This window comes from Dendropsophus ebraccatus, chromosome 15 (genome assembly GCF_027789765.1).
Source record: "Dendropsophus ebraccatus isolate aDenEbr1 chromosome 15, aDenEbr1.pat, whole genome shotgun sequence".
Classification (NCBI taxonomy): Eukaryota; Metazoa; Chordata; class Amphibia; order Anura; family Hylidae; genus Dendropsophus; species Dendropsophus ebraccatus.
In genome coordinates, this window is record NC_091468.1 from 74,089,812 (window position 1) to 74,113,091 (window position 23,280).

The 23,280-nt window shown below is 47.4% G+C and overlaps 2 protein-coding genes across 8 annotated transcripts in view; one reads left to right on the forward strand and one right to left on the reverse strand.

Annotated features, from left to right (window-relative positions):
• Window positions 1-17,932, reverse strand: part of NUP133 (nucleoporin 133) — a 112,576-nt gene extending 94,644 nt beyond the window's left edge. The window contains exon 1 of the mRNA XM_069954709.1: window positions 17,695-17,932. Within this exon, the coding sequence (XP_069810810.1) occupies window positions 17,695-17,852 (158 nt within the window). The 5' untranslated portion in view covers window positions 17,853-17,932. The remainder of the gene's footprint in view (window positions 1-17,694) is intronic.
• Window positions 17,933-18,100: 168 nt separating this feature from the next.
• Window positions 18,101-23,280, forward strand: part of LOC138774357 (uncharacterized) — a 30,905-nt gene continuing 25,725 nt past the window's right edge. For 2 of the 7 annotated variants that reach the window (XM_069955133.1, XM_069955132.1), the window contains exon 1: window positions 18,101-18,317. The gene's annotated coding sequence lies outside the window, so the exon portion shown is untranslated. The other 5 variants (XM_069955135.1, XM_069955136.1, XM_069955138.1 and 2 more) reach the window with 5 other exon arrangements.

The following is a 23,280-nucleotide window of genomic DNA, read 5'->3' on the forward strand; positions in this document are numbered from 1 at the left end:
TGGGGTATAGCCCCCACCCCCATAATAATGAGGTCACTCTGCTTTCCTGTATATATTGGGGTAGTTATAGCCCCCCCCCCCATAATAATGAGGTCACTCTGCTTTCCTGTATATATTGGGGTAGTTATAGCCCCCCCCCCCATAATAATGAGGTCACTCTGCTTTCCTGTATATATTGGGTTGTTATAGTCCCCCCCCCCCCATAATAATGAGGTCACTCTGCTTTCCTGTATATATTGGGTAGTTATAGCCCCCCCCCCCCCATAATAATGAGGTCACTCTGCTTTCCTGTATATATTGGGGTAGTTATAGCCCCCCCCCATAATAATGAGGTCACTCTGCTTTCCTGTATATATTGGGGTAGTTATAGCCCCCCCCCCCCATAATAATGACGTCACTCTGCTTTCCTGTATATATTGGGGTAGTTATAGCCCCCCCATAATAATGAGGTCACTCTGCTTTCCTGTATATATTGGGTAGTTATAGCCCCCCCATAATAATGAGGTCACTCTGCTTTCCTGTATATATTGGGTAGTTATAGCCCCCCCATAATAATGAGGTCACTCTGCTTTCCTGTATATATTGGGTAGTTATAGCCCCCCCATAATAATGACGTCACTCTGCTTTCCTGTATATATTGGGGTATAGCCCCCCCCCCCATAATAATGAGGTCACTCTGCTTTCCTGTATATATTGGGGTAGTTATAGCCCCCCCCCCATAATAATGACGTCACTCTGCTTTCCTGTATATATTGGGGTATAGCCCCCCCCATAATAATGAGGTCACTCTGCTTTCCTGTATATATTGGGGTAGTTATAGCCCCCCCCCCCATAATAATGAGGTCACTTTGCTTTCCTGTATATATTGGGTAGTTATAGCCCCCCCCCATAATAATGAGGTCACTCTGCTTTCCTGTATATATTGGGGTATAGCCCCCCCCATAATAATGAGGTCACTCTGCTTTCCTGTATATATTGGGGTAGTTATAGCCCCCCCATAATAATGAGGTCACTCTGCTTTCCTGTATATATTGGGGTAGTTATACCCCCCCCCCCCCCATAATAATGAGGTCACTCTGCTTTCCTGTATATATTGGGGTATAGCCCCCCCCCCCATAATGATGAGGTCACTCTGCTTTCCTGTATATATTGGGGTAGTTATAGCCCCCCCCCCCATGATAATGAGGTCACTTTGCTTTCCTGTATATATTGGGTAGTTATAGCCCCCCCCATAATAATGAGGTCACTCTGCTTTCCTGTATATATTGGGGTAGTTATAGCCCCCCCATAATAATGAGGTCACTCTGCTTTCCTGTATATATTGGGGTAGTTATAGCCCCCCCCCATAATAATGAGGTCACTCTGCTTTCCTGTATATATTGAGGTATAGCCCCCCCCCCCATAATAATGAGGTCACTCTGCTTTCCTGTATATATTGGGGTAGTTATAGCCCCCCCCATAATAATGAGGTCACTCTGCTTTCCTGTATATATTGGGGTATAGCCCCCCCCCATAATAATGAGGTCACTCTGCTTTCCTGTATATATTGGGGTATAGCCCCCCCCCCATAATAATGAGGTCACTCTGCTTTCCTGTATATATTGGGGTATAGCCCAGGATGTAACATGCAGGCAGCACCCCTCCGCCTCTAAGGCAGGATTATACAGTGCCCTGTCAAAGTATTTGGCCGCTATGAACTTTTCTACCTTTTGCCACATTTCAGGCTTCAAACAAGGATATAGTGAGACATTTACTTAGGAGTCTAATGTGTGCAATGATTCCAATGGGGATTGGTGTGAATTTTGTTCCAATATCTTGGGACTGATTTATGAACATGTAGCACTGCCATAGTAAATGTATCTGAGTAAAAAGTTGCAAAAAAGTCCCAAAAATTGTGCAAGCATATTCACCTGGTACTGACCAGACGTAGGCCTGCACCTCTTTGTGCAACTTTTTAAAAAGTCGCAAGTGATAAATTGGGCACTAATCTCGTATTATGCAAACTTTTGGATGAATACTCAAAACAGGCAGATTTAAAAAAAATAAAAAAATAAATAAAAATGGTTCATAAATAGAACTTGGACCAAAACTGGGCGAAAAATCCAATTACTGACCTAAAAATAGGCGCAAAGCCCTTATTTCCCCTATAAATTTTAATGTTTTTGTGTAGAATCAACAAGTGGGACACAATTGTGAAGTGGAACGAAATTTATTGGATCTTTTAAACTTTAACAATAAAAACATGAAAAATTGTGTACAAAATTATTTGTCCCCCTTGCATTAGTACTTTGTAGCGCCCCCTTTTGCTGCAATTACAGCGGGAAGTCGCTTGGGGTCTCTATCAGTTTTGCACATGGAAGGCCGACATGCTCACCCATTCTTCTTTGTATACAGCTAGAGTTCAGATGGAGAGCGGTTGTGAGCAGCAGTTTTCTGCTCTTTTCACAGATTCTCGGTTGGATTCTGGTCTGGACGTTGACTTGGCCGTTCTAACGCCTGAATATATGTTTATTTAGGAACCATTCTAATGTAGATTTTACTTTGCTTTTGGATCATTGTCTTGTTGGAAGATAAATCTCCATGCCAGTCTCCGGTCTTCTGCAGGACTCCAGCAGGTTTTCTTCCAGATCTTCTCATCAATATTAACTATCTTCCCTGCCCCTGCTGAAGGAAATCCCAAATCATGATGCTGCCTCCACCATGTCTGACAGTGAGGATGGGGTGTTTAGCCGAGTTGCTTTTATGCCAAACATATCATTTTGCATTGTGGCCAAAAAGTTGGATTTTGGTTTCATCTGGTTTCATCCACGTTTGGTGTTTCCCAGGCGGTTTGTAGCAAACTGACTTTTTATTCATATGATATGGCTTCCTTCTTGCCACTCTTCTATTACGGGCAGATTTGTGCAGTGAACTGTGAGTGTTGTCCAATGGAAGGACTCTCCCACGTCAGCTGGAGATCTCTGCACTTCATCCAAAAGGATCATGGGCCTCTTGGCTGCCTCACTCACCGGCCACTTTATTAGGTACACCATGCTAGTAACGGGTTGGATCTTCAGAACTGCCCCAATTCTTGGTGGCATAGATACAACAAGGTGCTGGAAGCTTCCTCAGAGATTTTGGTCCATATTGACATGGCATCACACAGTTGCCACAGATTTGTCGGCTGCACATCCATGATGCCAATCTCCCGTTCCACCACATCCCAAAGAGGCTCTATTGGATCTGGTGACTGTGGAGGCCATTGGAGTACAGTGACCTCATGGTCATGTTCAAGAAACCAGTCTGAGATGATTCTAGCTTTATGACATGGCGCATTATCCTGCTGAAAGTAGCCATCAGATGTTGGGTCCATTGTGGTCATAAAGGGATGGACATGGTCAGCAACAATACTCAGGTAGGCTGTGGCGTTGCAACCATGCTCAATTGGTACCAAGGGGCCCAAAGAGTGCCAAGAAAATATTCCCCACACCATGACACCACCACCAACAGCCTGAACCGTTGATACAAGGCAGGATGGATCCATGCTTTCATGTTGACGCCAAATTCTGACCCTACCATCCGAATGTCGCAGCAGAAATCGAGACTCAGACCAGGCAACGTTTTTCCAATCTTCTACTGTCCAATTTCGATGAGCTTGTGCAAATTGTAGCCTCAGTTTCCTGTTCTTAGCTGAGCGGAGTGGCCCCCGGTGTGGTCTTCTGCTGCTGTAGCCCATCTGCCTCAAAGTTGGCCGTACTGTACGTTCAGAGATGCTCTTCTGCCTACCTTGGTTGTAACGGTTGGCTATTTGAGTCACTGTTGCCTTTCTATCAGCTGGAACCAGTCTGCCCATTCTCCTCTGACCTCTGGCATCAACAAGGCATTTCCGCCCACAGAACGGCCGCTCACTGGATGTTTTTTCTTTTTCGGACCACTCTCTGTTAACCCTAGAGATGGTTGTGCGTGAAATTCCCAGTAGAGCAGCAGTTTCTGAAATACTCAGACCAGCCCTTCTGGCACCAACAACCATGCCACGTTCAAAGGCCCTCAAATCACCTTTCTTCCCCATACTGATGCTCGGTTTGAACTGCAGGAGATTGTCTTGACCATGTCTACATGCCTAAATGCACTGAGTTGCCGCCATGTGATTGGCTGATTAGAAATTAAGTGGTAACATGCAGTTGGACAGGTGTACCTAATAAAGTGGCCGGTGAGTGTATGATATAATGATAAATAGCAGATGATATATGATAAATAGCAGATATATGATATAATGAGTAATAGCAGATGATATATCATATAATGATAAATAGCAGATATATGATATAATGAGTAATAGCAGATGATATATGATATAATGATAAATAGATGATATATCATAATAAATAGCGGATAAGGTTGCAGCATGCAACTTAAGAGTGGCCGACTTGAGACCTTCTGTTATATCCTAGAAGAGAACGGCCTCATTTTCCTAGACTGTAGGAATCACAGCCTCAGAGAGGCCTCTGCTCCTTAACATAGACTCAGGATTCAGGTCGACATCTTGAGTCTTGACAGATCCGGACGGAACTGGTCCCTGAAGAAATAGAAGGCGAAGGCTCAAATCCAAAAGTGGAAGAGCCCAGAGGCTCCAGGACCCATCTCAATACAAGGCCTGACTACACCTTCTGGCCGAAATGGTACCGGATAATGACAGCCATTTCCACTGTTAGGATTTCCTGTAGTGTCCCAGGAAAGAGCCAAAAGATAAAAGGATTGTATTCAAGACTGAAAATCAAGGCTGTTCAAGTACATCCACCGCCACATCGCTTGGAAAGAACTTCTATACCTCCCTGTTCTGATAATCTGCAAACAAATCAGAGGCAGACCCAATTGAGGGATAAAATCTGGACCTTCTTCCTTGAGACACCCTTCACTCATGAAAATGGATAGACTGCTATGATAAACCATGTGAATCATAAGATAATGTGGCTGTTAGGGATAAATATGTCGCTCCGCTAGGTGAAGATCCAATCTGAATGGATTGAAGTGGATCCTGCTCTGCACTATTCTGGTGTCTCAGATGTGCCACAGTGGTATTGTTGTCCAATAAGATGTGAATCGTTAGATTGCAGATATTCTTCGCCTGCTGTAAGGCACCCGACTGCCTGCAGCACTTTAAGGCCTGAAGACCTTGCTGCTGTCCTTGGAGATAGCAGCAACTGGCCAACGTCTGTGACTAATCTTATCTTAGGAAGAGGGATACAAAGAAACCCCCATCTTCAAGTAAGCCATGTAGGCCAACATATAGAGACCACCAGACCTGTGGAGAAAAGGATACCTGTGCCTGATTCAGAATGACAAGTCTATTGGTTTATTACAGTAAGAATCTAGAATGAGTCTGATTCTAAGGTGTCACTGGAGAATAAGTAGTCATGGATTCCAAATGGACATGGTCCTCAAGTGTAACCAGGCCTCCTACATTGGGAACAATCTAGTCTTCTCCACCAGAGATACCCAATCTGAGGGGAGAGAGGACATTATTACCTAGGAATCCGGAGGATCCCCAAATATATTTTGGGTGTCTGGGTTGAGATATGATTGCTGATTGTTTATCGGCCACCCCCAGGAATAAAGATCATCACTGGCTGTCATTTTCTGAACAGCTTCTATGTGGAATCTGTCAAAGGAAGAAAACTCAACCAGACAGGCGGAAATATTTATCCCAAACCGATGAAGGTCGGGAATCAACTTCCCCATAAACTAGAGAAGATGCAAAAGGGCTGATGAATCCCGAAGGAGAGAGCACTGCATTGATAATGCTGGACACAACTGCCCATGCAAACTGCTACTAAAGAAGGTGAAACATAGTAGAAGCATCTCTCTAAGTCGATTAAAGCCCTCATAGCATCCTATAGATTAAGTTGAGTAGTAGACTACATGGATTCCATCTTGAATCCTCTGTATCAGATAAATTTTGATGGGTTCCAGGTTTATACTAAGCCTGTATGTTCCGTTCAGTTACTAAATAAGGAATAGCTGAAAGGAGCCCCTTCTCTAACCCTGGCACTGGGACAGAGGTCACACACAGGGCTTTATCAGCTTCTAGATACTGTAGAAGACTCCTGATTAAAGGAGCTGAGAAGGTAGGTGGATTAGGAAACATTTGGGGGGAGAAGATGACTATATTAAAGTCCCGAAGAATAAGGTCCAGGATCCAGCTGACTTGGGTGACACACATCCAGGCCTCCTGAACTCCAGAGTCTCCTCCCACCTCCAGGATAGTGACCTGGTGTAGTCCTGGGAGGCCTTGGGAGAGGTCCATAGACCTCCCTCCTATAATGCATCTGAATTTTTTGGTGCTACATTGAACCCATACTTCTTAACTACTGAAGGTCTATTAGAACAGAAGAATTTCCCAGATACTGTCAAGGGCAAACTGAAGACCTTGCATAGAATGGGACTGTCAGATCCTTTGTCAATTATTTTTTTTTTTTGTGACTTATGGCAGAAAAGGTAGAACCCAATTCTTGGCACCATACGGACCATCACTGCTGAGGAATCAGCCAAGAAGGCTAAGGAATCGCTATAAAAGAAAATACATCAATAATGTGATCCCGAGGGAAAATATATATTTATTTATTTTGATGGTCGTCTCTGATTGATTCCCATATGTACTGCACAAGAACACATGTAGCAGCAACATTTCTCACAAGAGAAAAGTAACAGTCTAAGACTTGTACAAATCCTCCTGGCCTCAGTTGAAGAGCCTACAAATGGCAAGGTGATTACTAGTAACTCTAACCACCTGGGTGTCTAAATCTCATTCTTCCCAGGTCTTGTTAATCATCAGTGATGAGGCCTGAAAGGTCTGCTGAATAGGAACCAGCTTCCACATGCTAAGACCAGCAAACAACTCATCTCCAATAGATCACACCTCTTGTGTATCCTCCATCCCAGTGGAAGTCTGACAGAGAGAAGGTAAGATCAAATGGAAAAATATATTCCCTAGACTGTGTATCAAATCTGATAGAGCAGAGAAGCCTAGAGATAAATTACTGGATCCAAATAGTTGAATCAGATAATGTACAAGACTCAAACCTAGAAGCAGAAGGACAAGGCCTGTGACTCCTAGATTTAGGTACCCCCGGTACACTGAAAGCTGCTAAAGCCATAAGAAGATATAGCAATAGGTGTAGCAGCTGCCATATCAACCTTCATTATCTGACCGAACAGATAGGAAGGAAGAACTGGCCTCTATAATGATGACATAAAAACAGGATATTTTATGTTCTTGTTAATGAAGGAGAGAGGCCGCATAGTAACAGGTAAATCTCCTCACAGGAGTAGCTCCTTCTCACAAAAATAAAGCTAGGAGCAAAACCTTATCCATACATACATATATAAATATATATCACAGTCCTAAGCACCAAGGTGAAGACAGCATGCTGGTGCCCACACAGAGTAATATATATCGCCCTGAAAGGTATAGGGAAGAAGAGAGGGAGATAGAAAACTGGGACAGTCAGAACTATACAAGCTGACCCCTAGCACTCTCCCCCAAGTGTAGCAGACTTTAGTTGGCATACTTACCACCGGCAGCGGAGGCTAGTCTGCAGCAGGATTCTCATAGGTGATGCAGTGGATCAGACTTCAGAAGACTGATGACACACAACTCTGCAGATTTTCCAAACTTGCCGCCCGGCGTCCTCGGAAGACCAGAAGTTCTGTCTCTTCCGGCACATAGCGTCAGCGTGCTCCCCCCACTGAAGGCATCGCTGAAAGACTAGGCCTCAGGCCTGACCTCCGCCGAACGCCAGTACATTGCGGGCGGAAGTAGGCCGCAAACGCCGACCACTAGGCCACAGCACGACCAGTCCCAGGACGCGCGTATACAAAAGGAGAGGTCCGGAGGTTGCAGCAACGGAAACTCTCTGCGCGCCCCTGCCACGTCAGGGATGGCGCGAGGAGAACCAGCGGGCCATCCCTTTCCCCAGATTCGAAGATCAGCCAGCCGCCTCCATGGGAAGGAAAGAGGTTAAACCCTGATCGATCCCTGCTGGTAGGGGAAATAAATCTTCAAACAGGGGGATCTTCTCATTTTTACTATGGATCCCCCACCTCTCGTGCATGCCCTACAGGGACAGGAAAAGCACTGGTGCTAGCAGGAAGGGAAGGGGCTTTTAACCTCTCGTGTTTGTGCTTTTCCTGTCCCTAGGGCAAGAATTAACTACTGTGGTGCCGTCGTGAAGGTGAGGAGAGAAATCTTTTGTGTCCAAACCAAGCTTTATATTTCTCCACAACAGTATCTGGATTGAAGTTGAAGGATCAAAATGAACGATTTCTCGCTTGTCGCTTGATCGCTCGCTGTGTTTACACAGAACGATTATCGCTTAAATGCAATAGTTATCGTGTAAATTCGAACGATAATCGTTCCATCTAAAAGGACCATAAGATAGAGCAGGTGCCTGTGTACGGAGACTATGACAGAGCAGGTGCCTAGAGCAGGTGCCTGTGTACGGAGACTATGACAGAGCAGGTGCCTAGAGCAGGTGCCTGTGTACGGAGACTATGACAGAGCAGGTGCCTGTGTACGGAGACTATGACAGAGCAGGTGCCTGTGTACGGAGACTTTATTACACACAAGTGGATTCTATTTATCATCAGTCATGTAAGACGACATTGGATCAGTCACAGATCCTGACTGACTTTCTGGAGGGAGTTTGCTGCAAAAAGGAGTAAAGGAGCCAAATAATGATGCACGCCCCACTTTTAAATTTAAAGTTTAAAGATCCAATAAATTTTCGTTCCACTTAATGATTGTGTCCCACTTGTTGATTAAAAAAAAATAAAAATTTTATATTTTTATGTTTTAAGCCTGAAATGTGGCAAAAGGTTGAAAAGTTCAAGGGGGCCCAATACTTCCACAAGGCACTGTATACATAGCCGGCACCCTTCCCCATTTATTATTTATACAGTTATTTCTGAGCAGCCTATAACCCTGGAGATTAACCGCCCAGTCATAGGGATCACCCAGCTGCATCTCACTTACCCCCACTATATCGCATTCCTCTTCCACCATTATTAGTTGTAATTCCTCAGCTTTATTAGTGAGGCTTCTAGTATTTGTATACATACATTATATATGTTTGCCGTATTTCCTTTCCTCTAATAACTAGTGACTGTTCTATCCCCTTTTTGCCGTTTCACCCCCAGATCTCCATCTTCTATATTGTAGCTGCCTTCCCCCAACCTCTTAGCCATCTTCTCCCCCAGCACAGCTCCTGAGCCACTTATTTACCTGCCTAATCTGCCACTGTCTCAGGTGTGGCTTGTGGTACAGGTAATATTTAGGAAAATATCACCTTGGAGGTCTCCCACACCCCGGTGCCATGCCTTCCTCGGTTCCCACACTCCGGTGCCATGCCTCCCTCCGCTCCCGCAGTTCCCACACACTGGTGCCACGCCTTCCTCCGCTCCCACACACCTTGTAATCACTCTTGTATCTATGATTTTACTGCTCACTGCTCAAGGTTAGAGGTGAGGCCCAGAGCGTTCTGCTTACTGATAAGAGCCGCTTACTGGAGGAATGGATTTATTTCAGCTAATAATGGTACAAATTAAGCTGAAGGTTCTGACAAAAAGAATTCTGATAAAAAGAATTATTCTATATACAGTATGTTTTATATTTCATCTTTAAGGTGTGTTTTATTTGATTTATAGCAAAAGAAGGTTATATGGGACTAGACAATTTCAACATGTTTTATTATTTTTTAATGTTTTTATTTTTAAGGTTAACAGTTGTGATGATTATAGCAAACTAGCTCATGACTTTATATATTGTCTTATCCCTAGTAAAGCCAAACTCATATCCATGGCTCCAGTCTGCACTCCTTATGCCCCCAATATATATATTTTTGCTAAGTGCATTGAATCCAGCATCTCTGTTGCCTCTTGATGTAGATTCAAATGGGGGAGGGGATAGAGGTGAAGGGAAATAAGAGTAGCCCATTTTGATGGAGTAGCCAATTTTGATGTTTTAAAAAATTTTTTAAACACCGTACAAATTTTTTATTTTTGAATAAGGATGTTTGTTACTTATTGTGTTTGATATTTTAAATTGTGAAAAATGAAAATGTAATTGAAAGCCCAAATATTAATGAAAGTTTAAAAGTTTTCATTGTAGATTATCCCAGACTTTTCAAAGATGGATGACACAAGACGCAAGGATATATGGTGACCGCTATGCGGAGTGACGTTCCACTGCAGAAACCGCTCCTGCCATAAGCTGGAGGTGAGGACAATCACTGAGACATGTAAGATGGTTGGAGGTAACTGTGCAGATGTCTATATGAAGCCCACCATTATGGGTTACTTGGCAAATTAGAGATTTGTTTGGTCCCTGGGCTTACCAAAAACACTTGTAGAGAGAAAGAAAGAAAAAACTGTTCAAAGAAGAAAAGCTGCCATAGAGCGGCTGACGCAACGTTCAGACAAACCCTGAAGCCAAAAGGGTGATGGATGATAAACGAAGCTGCCGATGCTGTGGTTTCTGTGCTTCCCAAGGTAACTGTACAAAGCGTACAAGGAAATGGGAAGATGTTTCCGGTCTCTTCCTGAGGTAACCGTACATAGTGTACAGGTGGATGGGGAGATGTTTCCGGTCTCTTCCTGAGGTAACCGTACATAGTATACAGGGGGATGGGGAGATGTTTCCGGTCTCTTCCTGAGGTAACCGTACATAGTGTACAAGGAAATCCTGAGGTAACCGTACATAGTGTACAGGTGGATGGGGAGATGTTTCCGGTCTCTTCCTGAGGTAACCGTACATAGTGTACAGGTGGAGGGGGAGATGTTTCCGGTCTCTTCCTGAGGTAACCGTACATAGTGTACAGGTGGATGGGGAGATGTTTCCGGTCTCTTCCTGAGGTAACCGTACATAGTATACAGGGGGATGGGGAGATGTTTCTGGTCTCTTCCTGAGGTAACTGTACAAAGTGTACAAGGAAATGGGAAGATGTTTCCGGTCTCTTCCTGAGGTAACCGTACATAGTATACAGGTGGAGGGGGAGATGTTTCCGGTCTCTTCCTGAGGTAACCGTACATAGTATACAGGTGGAGGGGGAGATGTTTCCAGTCTCTTCCTGAGGTAACCGTACATAGTATACAGGTGGGGAGATGTTTCCGGTCTCTTCCTGAGGTAACTGTACATAGTGTACAGGTGGATGGGGAGATGTTTCCGGTCTCTTCCTGAGGTAACCGTACATAGTGTACAGGTGGAGGGGGAGATGTTTCCGGTCTCTTCCTGAGGTAACCGTACATAGTGTACAGGTGGATGGGGAGATGTTTCCGGTCTCTTCCTGAGGTAACCGTACATAGTATACAGGGGGATGGGGAGATGTTTCTGGTCTCTTCCTGAGGTAACTGTACAAAGTGTACAAGGAAATGGGAAGATGTTTCCGGTCTCTTCCTGAGGTAACCGTACATAGTATACAGGTGGATGGGGAGATGTTTCCGGTCTCTTCCTGAGGTAACCGTACATAGTGTACAGGGGGATGGGGGAGATGTTTCCGGTCTCTTCCTGAGGTAACCGTACATAGTGTACAGGTGGATGGGGAGATGTTTCCGGTCTCTTCCTGAGGTAACAGTACATAGTGTACAGGGGATGGGGAGATGTTTCCGGTCTCTTCCTGAGGTAACCGTACATAGTGTACAGGTGGATGGGGAGATGTTTCCTGTCTCTTCTCTGAGGTAACCGTACATAGTATACAGGTGGAGGGGAGATGTTTCCGGTCTCTTCCTGAGGTAACCGTACATAGTATACAGGTGGAGGGGGAGATGTTTCCGGTCTCTTCCTGAGGTAACCGTACATAGTATACAGGTGGAGGGGGAGATGTTTCCAGTCTCTTCCTGAGGTAACCGTACATAGTATACAGGTGGGGAGATGTTTCCGGTCTCTTCCTGAGGTAACTGTACATAGTGTACAGGTGGATGGGGAGATGTTTCCGGTCTCTTCCTGAGGTAACCGTACATAGTATACAGGTGGATGGGGAGATGTTTCCGGTCTCTTCCTGAGGTAACTGTACATAGTGTACAGGTGGATGGGGAGATGTTTCCGGTCTCTTCCTGAGGTAACCGTACATAGTATACAGGGGGATGGGGAGATGTTTCCAGTCTCTTCCTGAGGTAACCGTACATAGTATACAGGTGGATGGGGAGATGTTTCCAGTCTCTTCCTGAGGTAACCGTACATAGTATACAGGTGGATGGGGAGATGTTTCCAGTCTCTTCCTGAGGTAACCGTACATAGTATACAGGTGGAGGGGGAGATGTTTCCGGTCTCTTCCTGAGGTAACCGTACATAGTATACAGGTGGATGGGGAGATGTTTCCGGTCTCTTCCTGAGGTAACCGTACATAGTATACAGGTGGATGGGGAGATGTTTCCGGTCTCTTCCTGAGGTAACCGTACATAGTGTACAGATGGATGGGGAGATGTTTCCAGTCTCTTCCTGAGGTAACCGTACATAGTGTACAGGTGGAGGGGGAGATGTTTCCAGTCTCTTCCTGATGTAACTGTACATAGTATACAGGGGGATGGGGAGATGTTTCCAGTCTCTTCCTGAGGTAACCGTACATAGTATACAGGTGGAGGGGGAGATGTTTCCGGTCTCTTCCTGAGGTAACCGTACATAGTATACAGGTGGATGGGGAGATGTTTCCAGTCTCTTCCTGAGGTAACCGTACATAGTGTACAGGTGGAGGGGGAGATGTTTCCGGTCTCTTCCTGAGGTAACCGTACATAGTGTACAGGTGGATGGGGAGATGTTTCCAGTCTCTTCCTGAGGTAACCGTACATAGTGTACAGGTGGATGGGGGAGATGTTTCCGGTCTCTTCCTGATGTAACTGTACATAGTATACAGGGGGATGGGGAGATGTTTCCAGTCTCTTCCTGAGGTAACCGTACATAGTGTACAGGTGGAGGGGGAGATGTGGATCTGCTTGTTTTTAAGTCTTTTCCAGAGACGATCAGCAACAAGCTGTGAGACCAGCGGATGGAGAGGAGGTACAGGGTGATGATGGAATACGGACAGTAAGTAACCGTGTTTGCCGACTGCCTTGTATCTCACTGTAAGTTATCTGACAAAACCAGCAGAAGGAAGCCATGTGTAATGTGGTGTAGTATCCTCACATTGGGCGGCCCAGGGGACAACAAATATAGCAGAGAGGGTTGTGTAGGGCTGTATTATCTACACCTGTCATAGCCTACTGTATGTAACAACGTAAATTGCCTGCCTGCATAGTCTGTCATCTTCCTGCCTGTTTCAGGGAATGTAAGTGGACGTCATCCTGCTGCCTCAGGTGGCCTATACAGGTGTGTCCTTACAGGTGGCCTATATAGGTATGTCCTTACAGGTGGCCTATATAGGTGTGTCCTTACAGGAGGCCTATATAGGTGTGTCCTTACAGGAGGCCTATATAGGTGTGTCCTTATAGGAGGCCTATATAGGTGTGTCCTTACAGGAGGCCTATATAGGTATGTCCTTACAGGTGGCCTATATAGGTGTGTCCTTACAGGTGGTATATATAGGTATGTCCTTACAGGAGGTATATATATAGGTATGTCCTTGTCTGTATTGATGTCTTCTTTACAGGTCAGCCAAAGCTATGGGAGAGAACAAAGCCAATGTCTGAGGTGATACTAGTGGCCTTAAAAGAAGCGATATAACTGAGGCCAAGAGTCCAAGCGTCTGTAAAGAGGCCTGTCAGTCAAAAGATAGGTTTAAGGATAAAGGATCCATACCAATGCTACTATTACAATAAGGATCATATGGTATATTTACAAAAAAAAAAAAAAAGAAGTTTGAAACCTTAGATGTATAGTATATACTTTGCTTTTATTTCTATGGTGGTTATTTTATGTGTAATATGTGATGATCTCAGTGAAACAAGAGACAATTGTAGGAGCAAAATATTATATCGGTAATAAGCGCCCAGTTACTTCATATTATTGGTCTATGTATTACAGTATATGATTATATACAGGAAGAGATGTGACCAGTCATTAGACATGTGTGATCTAATCATAAAGATGTTTTCTAGGTACAAAATGAAGTAAAAAGACTTAAAAAAAATGTTTTTGAGAATCCCGTACTGAAAATTGTGGATTCACTAATTGGTTATTATCAGTAAATCTAGTGGTTACATAGTAGGTCACATTGTGGAGATGTTATTGCATTTATCTGTTGTGCTGTTTTTGGTTTAGGTATCAATCAACTTTTTATTTTGCTTTTGCCGTGAGATAAGATTTGCTCACATCTAAACTTTTCCTTTTCAGAAACTTTTTAAAGTCAGTTGTTGTGACTTTCCAATCCCCACATGATGCCGCAGTGGTAGAGTCCTTGTGATAGAGTCACGTCTGTTATATACAGTGAAGAACTTATTGTCTGATCACTCAGTGTCACAGGGAGACGTAGGAGTGACAGGAGACTAGTTAGGTTCGGGACGGAGGATTGTCTTACCTTTAAAGCCTTCCTACAGTAAAGGGACCTAGAGAAGGGGGCTACATCTGTAGTCAAGATTAGGGACAAATCTTAGGGACAGGAGTGATAAGACAATAATGTTTGGGTATTTGGATAAAATCCAGAGAGGTATTTGTCATACATATATTAGTTTGGGTATTGATAATAAGCTTTTATTATAACTAAGCTGTATATTGATGTATACTGTACAGACTCAGCCATTGTTTAGTATTTTCTTTCAGTTATTGCAGATCTTCCTACCACATCTGCAGAAAGTTTGTTCCGCCATCTATAACTTTCAATAAAACATATAGTACTATTTTTGTCTATCCTATGGTGATGCCCATAAACTAATGGGAGTCCTTCAGGATCTCTTCCAGGTGGTCTTATGCATAATACTGATTTGTTAGTCAGTAAAAGTGTTTATGTGTATTCTCTCTCATATAAAACCTCGACAAACAAAAATAAGGTCTACCATCATATAGGTGACTAACGGGATTATATTTCTTTCTCTTATCGGTTCTCTTGAATCTGTGTCGCCTGGACATTTCTGGAGGTTGGATGCTTGACTACTACTTGAAGGATGGGTCCACCCCTGGAGAAGATGTGGCCCCTCAAGCAACACTCGCCGGCTTGGTAGAGCATCCCACACACCGGTGCCATGCCTCCCTCCGCTCCCACACACCGGTGCCATGCCTCCCTCCGCTCCCACACACCGGTGCCATGCCTCCCTCCGCTCCCACACAGCGGTGCCATGCCTCCCTCCGCTCCCACACACCGGTGCCATGCCTCCCTCCGCTCCCACATACCGGTGCCATGCCTCCCGCAGCTCCCACACACCGGTGCCATGCCTCCCTCCGCTCCCACACACCGGTGCCATGCCTCCCTCCGCTCCCACATACCGGTGCCATGCCTCCCGCAGCTCCCACACACCGGTGCCATGCCTCCCGCAGCTCCCACACACCGGTGCCATGCCTCCCGCAGCTCCCACACACCGGTGCCATGCCTCCCGCAGCTCCCACACACCGGTGCCATGCCTCCCGCAGCTCCCACATACCGGTGCCATGCCACCCGCAGCTCCCACACACCAGTGCCATGCCTCCCGCAGCTCCCACATACCGGTGCCATGCCCCCCGCAGCTCCCACCAGTGCCATGCCTCCCACCGGTGCCATGCCTCCCGCAGCTCGAGGGATGCACCGAAATATCGATACTATCGATATTTTGGGCAAAAAAGCGGTTCGATACCAGGATTTCCTGGTATCGAAACTTTAAGTTAAGCTGAGAACACGGTGGGCGGCTAGCTGGTGCAGCAGAGCTGTCTCAGTGAAGGGTGGTGCAGCAGAGCTGTCTCAGTGAAGGGTGGTGCAGCAGAGCTGTCTTATCGCTTGGTATAGCAGAGCTGTCTCAGTGACGGGTGGTGCAGCAGAGCTGTCTTATCGCTTGGTATAGCAGAGCTGTTTTAGTGATCAGGCTATTTGGAAGAGCAGAATTGTATTAATGATAATGACTAGTGACTATTTCTACCCCTGTGTTTTTTTTTTTGTTTTTTTTATACTTTACTAAGTATCGAACCGGTATTGAGTATCGAAATAAGTTAGTATCGGTATCGAACTCAAAATTTTGGTATTGTGACATCACTACGCAGCTCCCACACACCGGTGCCATGCCTCCCGCCGCTCCCACACACCGGTGCCATGCCTCCCTCCGCTCCCACACACCGGTGCCATGCCTCCCGCCGCTCCCACACACCGGTGCCATGCCTCCCGCCGCTCCCACACACCGGTGCCATGCCTCCCGCCGCTCCCACACACCGGTGCCATGCCTCCCGCAGCTCCCACACACCGGTGCCATGCCTCCCGCCGCTCCCACACACCGGTGCCATGCCTCCCGCCGCTCCCACACACCGGTGCCATGCCTCCCGCAGCTCCCACACACCGGTGCCATGCCTCCCTCCGCTCCCACTCACCACACACCGGTGCCATGCCTCCCTCCGCTCCCACACACCGGTGCCATGCCTCCCTCCGCTCCCACACACCGGTGCCATGCCTCCCTCCGCTCCCACACACCGGTGCCATGCCTCCCGCCGCTCCCACACACCGGTGCCATGCCTCCCTCCGCTCCCACACACCGGTGCCATGCCTCCCGCCGCTCCCACACACCGGTGCCATGCCTCCCTCCGCTCCCACACACCGGTGCCATGCCTCCCTCCGCTCCCACACACCGGTGCCATGCCTCCCTCCGCTCCCACACACCGGTGCCATGCCTCCCTCCGCTCCCACACACCGGTGCCATGCCTCCCGCAGCTCCCACACACCGGTGCCATGCCTTCCGCAGCTCCCACACACCGGTGCCATGCCTCCCGCAGCTCCCACACACCGGTGCCATGCCTCCAGCCGCTCCCACACACCGGTGCCATGCCTCCCTCCGCTCCCACACACCGGTGCCATGCCTCCCGCAGCTCCCACACACCGGTGCCATGCCTCCCTCCGCTCCCACACACCGGTGCCATGCCTCCCTCCGCTCCCACACACCGGTGCCATGCCTCCCTCCGCTCCCACACACCGGTGCCATGCCTCCCGCCGCTCCCACACACCGGTGCCATGCCTCCCTCCGCTCCCACACACCGGTGCCATGCCTCCCTCCGCTCCCACACACCGGTGCCATGCCTCCCTCCGCTCCCACACACCGGTGCCATGCCTTCCGCAGCTCCCACACACAGGTGCCATGCCTCCCGCCGCTCCCACACACAGGTGCCATGCCTCCCGCCGCTCCCACACACCGGTGCCATGCCTCCCTCCGCTCCCACACACCGGTGCCATGCCTCCCTCCGCTCCCACACACCGGTGCCATGCCTCCCGCCGCTCCCACACACCGGTGCCATGCCTCCCGCCGCTCCCACACACCGGTGCCATGCCTCCCGCAGCTCCCACACACCGGTGCCATGCCTCCCGCCGCTCCCACACACCGGTGCCATGCCTCCCGCCGCTCCCACACACCGGTGCCATGCCTCCCGCAGCTCCCACACACCGGTGCCATGCCTCCCGCCGCTCCCACACACCGGTGCCATGCCTCCCTCCGCTCCCACACACCGGTGCCATGCCTCCCTCCGCTCCCACACACCGGTGCCATGCCTCCCGCAGCTCCCACACACCGGTGCCATGCCTCCCTCCGCTCCCACACACCGGTGCCATGCCTCCCGCAGCTCCCACTCACCGTGTACCCCCGAGTGTCACCCTCCGCCCTGAAGGCGAAAACCCCGCTAAGGGCGAGGATCCGCCGGGAGGGACAAGACTTCTCCTTCCAGCCGGGCCGCGAACACCGAGGGGTCTCCGGGCAGTAGCCACAGCCTGAGCCCGGGGAGAAGGGAACATGATGAGGAGTCTCCCGCCACAGGCTGCACGGCGCGTGTAACAGGGAGATGACACAAGCGGCCGCTGCCAGTGACGTGAGGTAAAGGGGCGGCGGGGGGGCGGAGCGGGCTGTGAGTGACAGGCGGCGGGGGCGGAGTGACAGGCGGCGGGGGGGCGGAGCGGGCTGTGAGTGACAGGCGGCGGGGGCGGAGCGAGCTGTGAGTGACAGGCGGCGGGGGCGGAGCGGGCTGTGAGTGCCAGGCGGCGGGGGGCGGAGCTGGCTGTGAGTGACAGGCGGCGGGCAGCACCTCACACAGCAGCTGCTGCCATTATCTCCTCACAGCGCCGGCTCCGCGGTGCCCAATGACGGCTCCAGAGAGATGCGCCTGAGCCAGCCCCTTCAGTCATGACCCGGAGAACCCGTGACTGCCGGGGGCGGGGTTACATGGCTGAGTGGCTACTTGTGAAAAGGATCACCAGTACGAGGTATGAGGGAAAACAAAATGGAGCAAAAGCCTGGAAGATGGGGGTGATGGTGGCGGCGGCGTGCTGGGCAGGTACCGGGCTGCGGGGGCGCCTCACGGGCACAGGCGGGAAGTTTGCTGGGGAAGTTTGGCAGATGGCTGCGCTCAGGGCGGCATGGCTCATCTGTGAGGTAAACACGGGGCCATCCCGTACAATGGTGTGTGAGGAAGGGACCGGGACACACAGGCCGGGCATGGCGGGAGCCTCAGCACACCCGGTCACCGGCCTCACACCGGGATCCTGGGCTTCATTCATACTAGGAGAGACGGTTACAGGAACCGCTGCGGCTTTCTATAGGGCAGGCTGTAGTATATAGTGTTATAGGGGGCAGGCTGTAATGGTATATAGTGTTATAGGGGGCAGGCTGTAGTATATAGTGTTATAGGGGGCAGGCTGTAGTGCTATATAGTGTTATAGGGGGCAGGCTGTAGTAGTATATATAGTGTTATAGGGGGCAGGCTGTAGTATATATAGTGTTATAGGGGGCAGGCTGTAGTATATATAGTGTTATAGGGGGCAGGCTGTAGTATATATAGTGTTATAGGGGGCAGGCTGTAGTATATATATAGTGTTATAGGGGGCAGGCTGTAGTATATATATAGTGTTATAGGGGGCAGGCTGTAGTATATATAGTGTTATAGGGGGCAGGCTGTAGTATATATAGTGTTATAGGGGGCAGGCTGTAGTATATAGTGTTATAGGGGGCAGGCTGTAATGGTATATAGTGTTATAGGGGGCAGGCTGTAGTATATAGTGTTATAGGGGGCAGGCTGTAGTAATATATATATATAGTGTTATAGGGGGCAGGCTGTAGTAATATATATATATATAGTGTTATAGGGGGCAGGCCGTAGTATATAGTGTTATAGGGGGCAGGCTGTAGTAGTATATATAGTGTTATAGGGGGCAGGCTGTAGTGGTATATATATATATATATATAGTGTTATAGGGGGCAGGCTGTAGTAATATATATATATAGTGTTATAGGGGGCAGGCTGTAGTATATAGTGTTATAGGGGGCAGGCTGTAGTATATAGTGTTATAGGGGGCAGGCTGTAGTATATAGTGTTATAGGGGGCAGGCTGTAGTAGTATATAGTGTTATAGGGGGCAGGCTGTAGTAGTATATAGTGTTATAGGGGGCAGGCTGTAGTATATAGTGTTATAGGGGGCAGGCTGTAGTATATATAGTGTTATAGGGGGCAGGCTGTAGTGCTATATAGTGTTATAGGGGGCAGGCTGTAGTATATATAGTGTTATAGGGGGCAGGCTGTAGTATATATAGTGTTATAGGGGGCAGGCTGTAGTATATATATAGTGTTATAGGGGGCAGGCTGTAGTAATATATATATATAGTGTTATAGGGGGCAGGCTGTAGTATATAGTGTTATAGGGGGCAGGCTGTAGTATATATATAGTGTTATAGGGGGCAGGCTGTAGTAATATATATATATAGTGTTATAGGGGGCAGGCTGTAGTATATAGTGTTATAGGGGGCAGGCTGTAGTATATAGTGTTATAGGGGGCAGGCTGTAGTATATATATAGTGTTATAGGGGGCAGGCTGTAGTATATATATAGTGTTATAGGGGGCAGGCTGTAGTATATATATAGTGTTATAGGGGGCAGGCTGTAGTATATATAGTGTTATAGGGGGCAGGCTGTAGTATATAGTGTTATAGGGGGCAGGCTGTAGTATATATATAGTGTTATAGGGGGCAGGCTGTAGTATATATATAGTGTTATAGGGGGCAGGCTGTAGTATATAGTGTTATAGGGGGCAGGCTGTAGTATATAGTGTTATAGGGGGCAGGCTGTAGTATATATAGTGTTATAGGGGGCAGGCTGTAGTATATATAGTGTTATAGGGGGCAGGCTGTAGTATATATAGTGTTATAGGGGGCAGGCTGTAGTAGTATATATAGTGTTATAGGGGGCAGGCTGTAGTAGTATATATAGTGTTATAGGGGGCAGGCTGTAGTATATATAGTGTTATAGGGGGCAGGCTGTAGTATATATAGTGTTATAGGGGGCAGGCTGTAGTATATATAGTGTTATAGGGGGCAGGCTGTAGTATATATAGTGTTATAGGGGGCAGGCTGTAGTATATATATAGTGTTATAGGGGGCAGGCTGTAGTATATATAGTGTTATAGGGGGCAGGCTGTAGTATATATAGTGTTATAGGGGGCAGGCTGTAGTATATATAGTGTTATAGGGGGCAGGCTGTAGTATATAGTGTTATAGGGGGCAGGCTGTAGTATATAGTGTTATAGGGGGCAGGCTGTAGTGCTATATAGTGTTATAGGGGGCAGGCTGTAGTGCTATATAGTGTTATAGGGGGCGGGCCGTAGTAATATATATAGTGTTATAGGGGGCAGGCTGTAGTGGTGTTATCCTTATTCTCTGCTGTTCTATACAATAAGAAATGACTGCAGGATATATTATTGCCGGACCCATTGATGGGTAACAGGACTGCCCCCAGCCCCTCAGCACATCTGGGCTCAGCATTAGAGGAATCCCTGTGTGAACCTGGCCTTACAAGCTTGTATTTTGGTGGGTGAGTGGGGGGAAGGGAGCCATGCTTGACATAGCAATCACATCAGAAAGGACCCGATCCATATCCATTGCCTCCCATCCCTGCAGCAGTTAGATCAATTGGAAGGCGGATGTAACGCTGAACGCCTTTTGTGATGAGCCGTACAATATTGGTAGAGTACACAACAAAATCCTCCACTATAATAGCATGTGGCTATAGATATTCATGTATTCACCTCATCCATAATGATACTAAGCCATAATCTTGGTTATCAGTTCTGGATGTATATTCGTCATTGCATTTGCCAGTGTCTGGTGTGGTTTTATGCATCTTCTGTGCGGATCTTAAAGGTATTCTGGGCGTATTGTAGCCATGCTTGGTCTATGCACGGGTGGTGTTCTACAGACTGGACCTCGGAGCTCCCAACATCGTAATGAATCATTCTACCTGGAGCTCCGAGGTGCGGTCCTCAGAACACTACCCATGCACGGACAGTTTTTTGTGGATGTGTGAATGCTCCCCCCAGGCTTGGTGTTGCAGTGTTTTTTGGGGGGGAGGATTTTCACAGTAGTTTTTGAGCCAATGCTAGAAGTGCCGCCAGTGGGGAGGAGATGTGCAAGTCCTTCATTAAGAGTTCACAAGTAACGTTGGCTCAAATACTGCAGCAAATAACAAATGTATTGTGTGTGATGCCGGTCCTAGAATACACTCGCACATAATTTATACTGGTATAAGTAATTAAAATCCACGGTAGATCATGTGAACGTACCATTACTGGGGGGTTTCCTTCAGACATGGCATATCCTTATGATGTGACATATACAGGTCCACCTCTGCGATTCCCACCTATGTAGGGGACAGAGGGGCTCCAACCCCCCCCCCCCCCGTGAGCAGTCCTCTAGGCCAAACGTGAATGAAAACCGCAGAACACGTTAATGTCTACATGGAGAATATCTGGTGAGGACTTTACAGATTTTTTGGTTTTGCCGTATTTTAAAAAAAAAATTTTTATGTAAGTCTTCATAAAGCACCAAAAAAAAAGTGTTTACCCCAAAAAACTGAACTGAAACCAATATAGATTAAAGCGTAACTGTCATGTTTTTTTTTTATTGCAGAAATCAGTAGTATAAGCGATTTTAAGAAACTCTGTAATAGGTTTCATCAGCCAAAAAAGCCTCCTTCTGTACTCAAGAAGCAATCTCCCAGCCTCCCCCCCCCCCCCCCCCCTGACTTCTTATCTGTGCATTATCAGGCAAACGCGTCTTCATTACAGAGAAGCCAGTGAAGACGGGTTCTGCTCTCTCCATTGTAAGCCTATGAAGGGGGGGGGCCGAGGGAGATGAGGGAGCAGGAAGAGGTGACATGAAGGTCAGCTGTTTGTAGACTCTCTGGGCAGCTAAAACGCTAAATTCAGGTGTCAGAAAGGTCAGTGCTCATCTATGAACTTACTGAGAGAAGATTGCAGGGTGTTGTGCTGTGCAGGACTGCTCTGTGCTCACTCACTCCTAACAGCCCCTCCCCTCTCCATAGCCACATAATGGAGACAGAAATCCTGCTTCATCTGATGTGAGGGGGGAGGCTGGGAGATTGCTATTTCACTACAGAAGGAAACTCTTTTAGTACATAAAACCTATTACAGAGTTTCTTAAAATCGCTTGTACTGTTGATATTTAATGTTTTCAGAAAAATGACCCTGAAATGAGTTACGCTTTAAGACTATAATGGAAGGATTTGCAAACTTTTTTGTGTTTTGGGTTTACTCCTGGTTTTGGTAAAAATGGTCCCCAAAATACTGTGTTTGATTCCAGCCTAAGGGCCGTATTACATGGCCTGATGGCTTAGTGTAAGCAAGCACCGATCTACTAGAGCCCATGTCCCTAGCACATGCCTGACCACGTCCCTGATGCTTCTTTCCGCTTCCAAGGGTCTTCCTGTCTTCTTCTTGCTGTTTGCGGCCGCCTGTGAAACTGTAGAGCCGGCCTCTGAAGTGATAGACTGCTCAGCCAAAGTACTTTATCACCCTGCAACCATTTTATCTGGAGGTCCACACCTCTGTCGTTGGGGCAGGCGCAGTTCTTTCCAGAAAAACGACATGGGCAAATCGGTTACTTGCAGATTTTTCTCTAAGACCTCTACTGCCAAGAGGAATTGCTCCATTGGAGACAGAGAGCTATCAAGCTGGCCGTGGAATATTTTAGACATCTTCTCGAAGGGGCACTCCATTTAGTGACAGTCTATACAGATCACAAAAATGTTATGTATCTGCAGACCACTCAGCATCTGAATCCCTATTAGGCCTGTTGGTCCCTCTTCTTTCGTTTTAGTTTCCTTTTTCGACCAACAGCCAAGAACATTAAGGCTGATGCACTGTCTAGACCATGGGTCTCC